This window comes from Trichinella spiralis (genome assembly GCF_000181795.1).
Source record: "Trichinella spiralis strain ISS 195 chromosome Unknown Scfld1521, whole genome shotgun sequence".
Taxonomy (NCBI): domain Eukaryota; kingdom Metazoa; phylum Nematoda; class Enoplea; order Trichinellida; family Trichinellidae; genus Trichinella; species Trichinella spiralis.
In genome coordinates this window covers 1-828 of record NW_003528460.1, presented here as the reverse complement: position 1 = coordinate 828, position 828 = coordinate 1, and the positions used below count along the sequence as shown (strand labels likewise).

At 37.4% G+C, this 828-nt stretch overlaps 1 protein-coding gene across 1 annotated transcript; it reads right to left on the bottom strand.

Annotated features, from left to right (window-relative positions):
• Window positions 1-88: 88 nt before the first annotated feature.
• Tsp_14279 (putative ATP synthase F1, delta subunit) lies at window positions 89-655 on the bottom strand. Its single transcript, XM_003369772.1, has 3 exons — window positions 560-655; window positions 375-430; window positions 89-272 (listed from the first exon to the last, which is right to left on the bottom strand). The coding sequence occupies exons 1-3, from the start codon at window positions 653-655 to the stop codon at window positions 89-91; spliced, it is 336 nt and encodes a 111-aa protein (XP_003369820.1).
• Window positions 656-828: the final 173 nt, after the last annotated feature.

Here is an 828-nt window from a genome sequence, read left to right as displayed (position 1 = left end):
TGTGGTGGATTCTGAATCAACATCCATCTCTATATACGTACATACATGTATATACACCCGTGAAATAAATCACAAATCGATCAGTCAGTCAAAACGTACTATTCTCGTCGGCTTGTAGACGTTTACGCAATTCTTCGACACAAGAGCTGTCCCAGATGCGTTCCCCAAGCGTGCGATCATGCTCTTGATCCAGCACAGCCAAATGATCAGCAATCAACTGCTTTTCCTTTTCAAGTTTCAAACTTTCTGCTTTCTCTGGTCCAAAGACTGCGCTTGTCGTTTATATACCCCTGTCTCGAACTATAAAACCCATGCAATTTTAGCTGTTTCGTAAAATTATATTCCAAATACCAAAACGGCAAATACACAAAAACAATATTTCAAAATCCACAGACAATTTCAATTTGTTGCTGCTATCGAGAGCTTTAATCTGAACTTTAAAATCACCAACAACTTCTATATACGAATCAAGGAAAAAATGAACAGTAGCTCATTTTAAATAATATTTAAAGCAAAAATAACATTTCAAAAATCCAATCATTCAATCAACCATATTTACCGAGATTTTTTCCAAAGTAACTACATAATCTCCAACTGCATCTGCTTCAGCGACGTGACTCCACAGTACGTCAACTTCGTCAAGAAGCCTACGCATTTTTTCAGCATCATCCGAATTCTCCTAAATCTACACGCACACAGCCACACACATAGCTGAATTGCATTATCTAAGAAATTCATCATTTGAAAATGCTCAACTTGTCGCAACAATTCGTCATACTCAGCGGCCATTTCATCACGAGCTAAATACAGTGAATGACTGAACTGAAT

Excerpts from the sequence above, each read along its gene's own strand:
- Tsp_14279 (XM_003369772.1), bottom strand. The coding sequence starts at position 655 with ATGCGTAGGCTTCTTGACGAAGTTGACGTACTGTGGAGTCACGTCGCT. Across the intron at positions 431-559 it reads TTACTTTGGAAAAAATCTCG|ATTAAAGCTCTCGATAGCAG; the intron begins GTAAATATGGTT and ends TTTAAAGTTCAG. Across the intron at positions 273-374 it reads TCTGTGGATTTTGAAATATT|CGCAGTCTTTGGACCAGAGA; the intron begins GTTTTTGTGTAT and ends ATAAACGACAAG.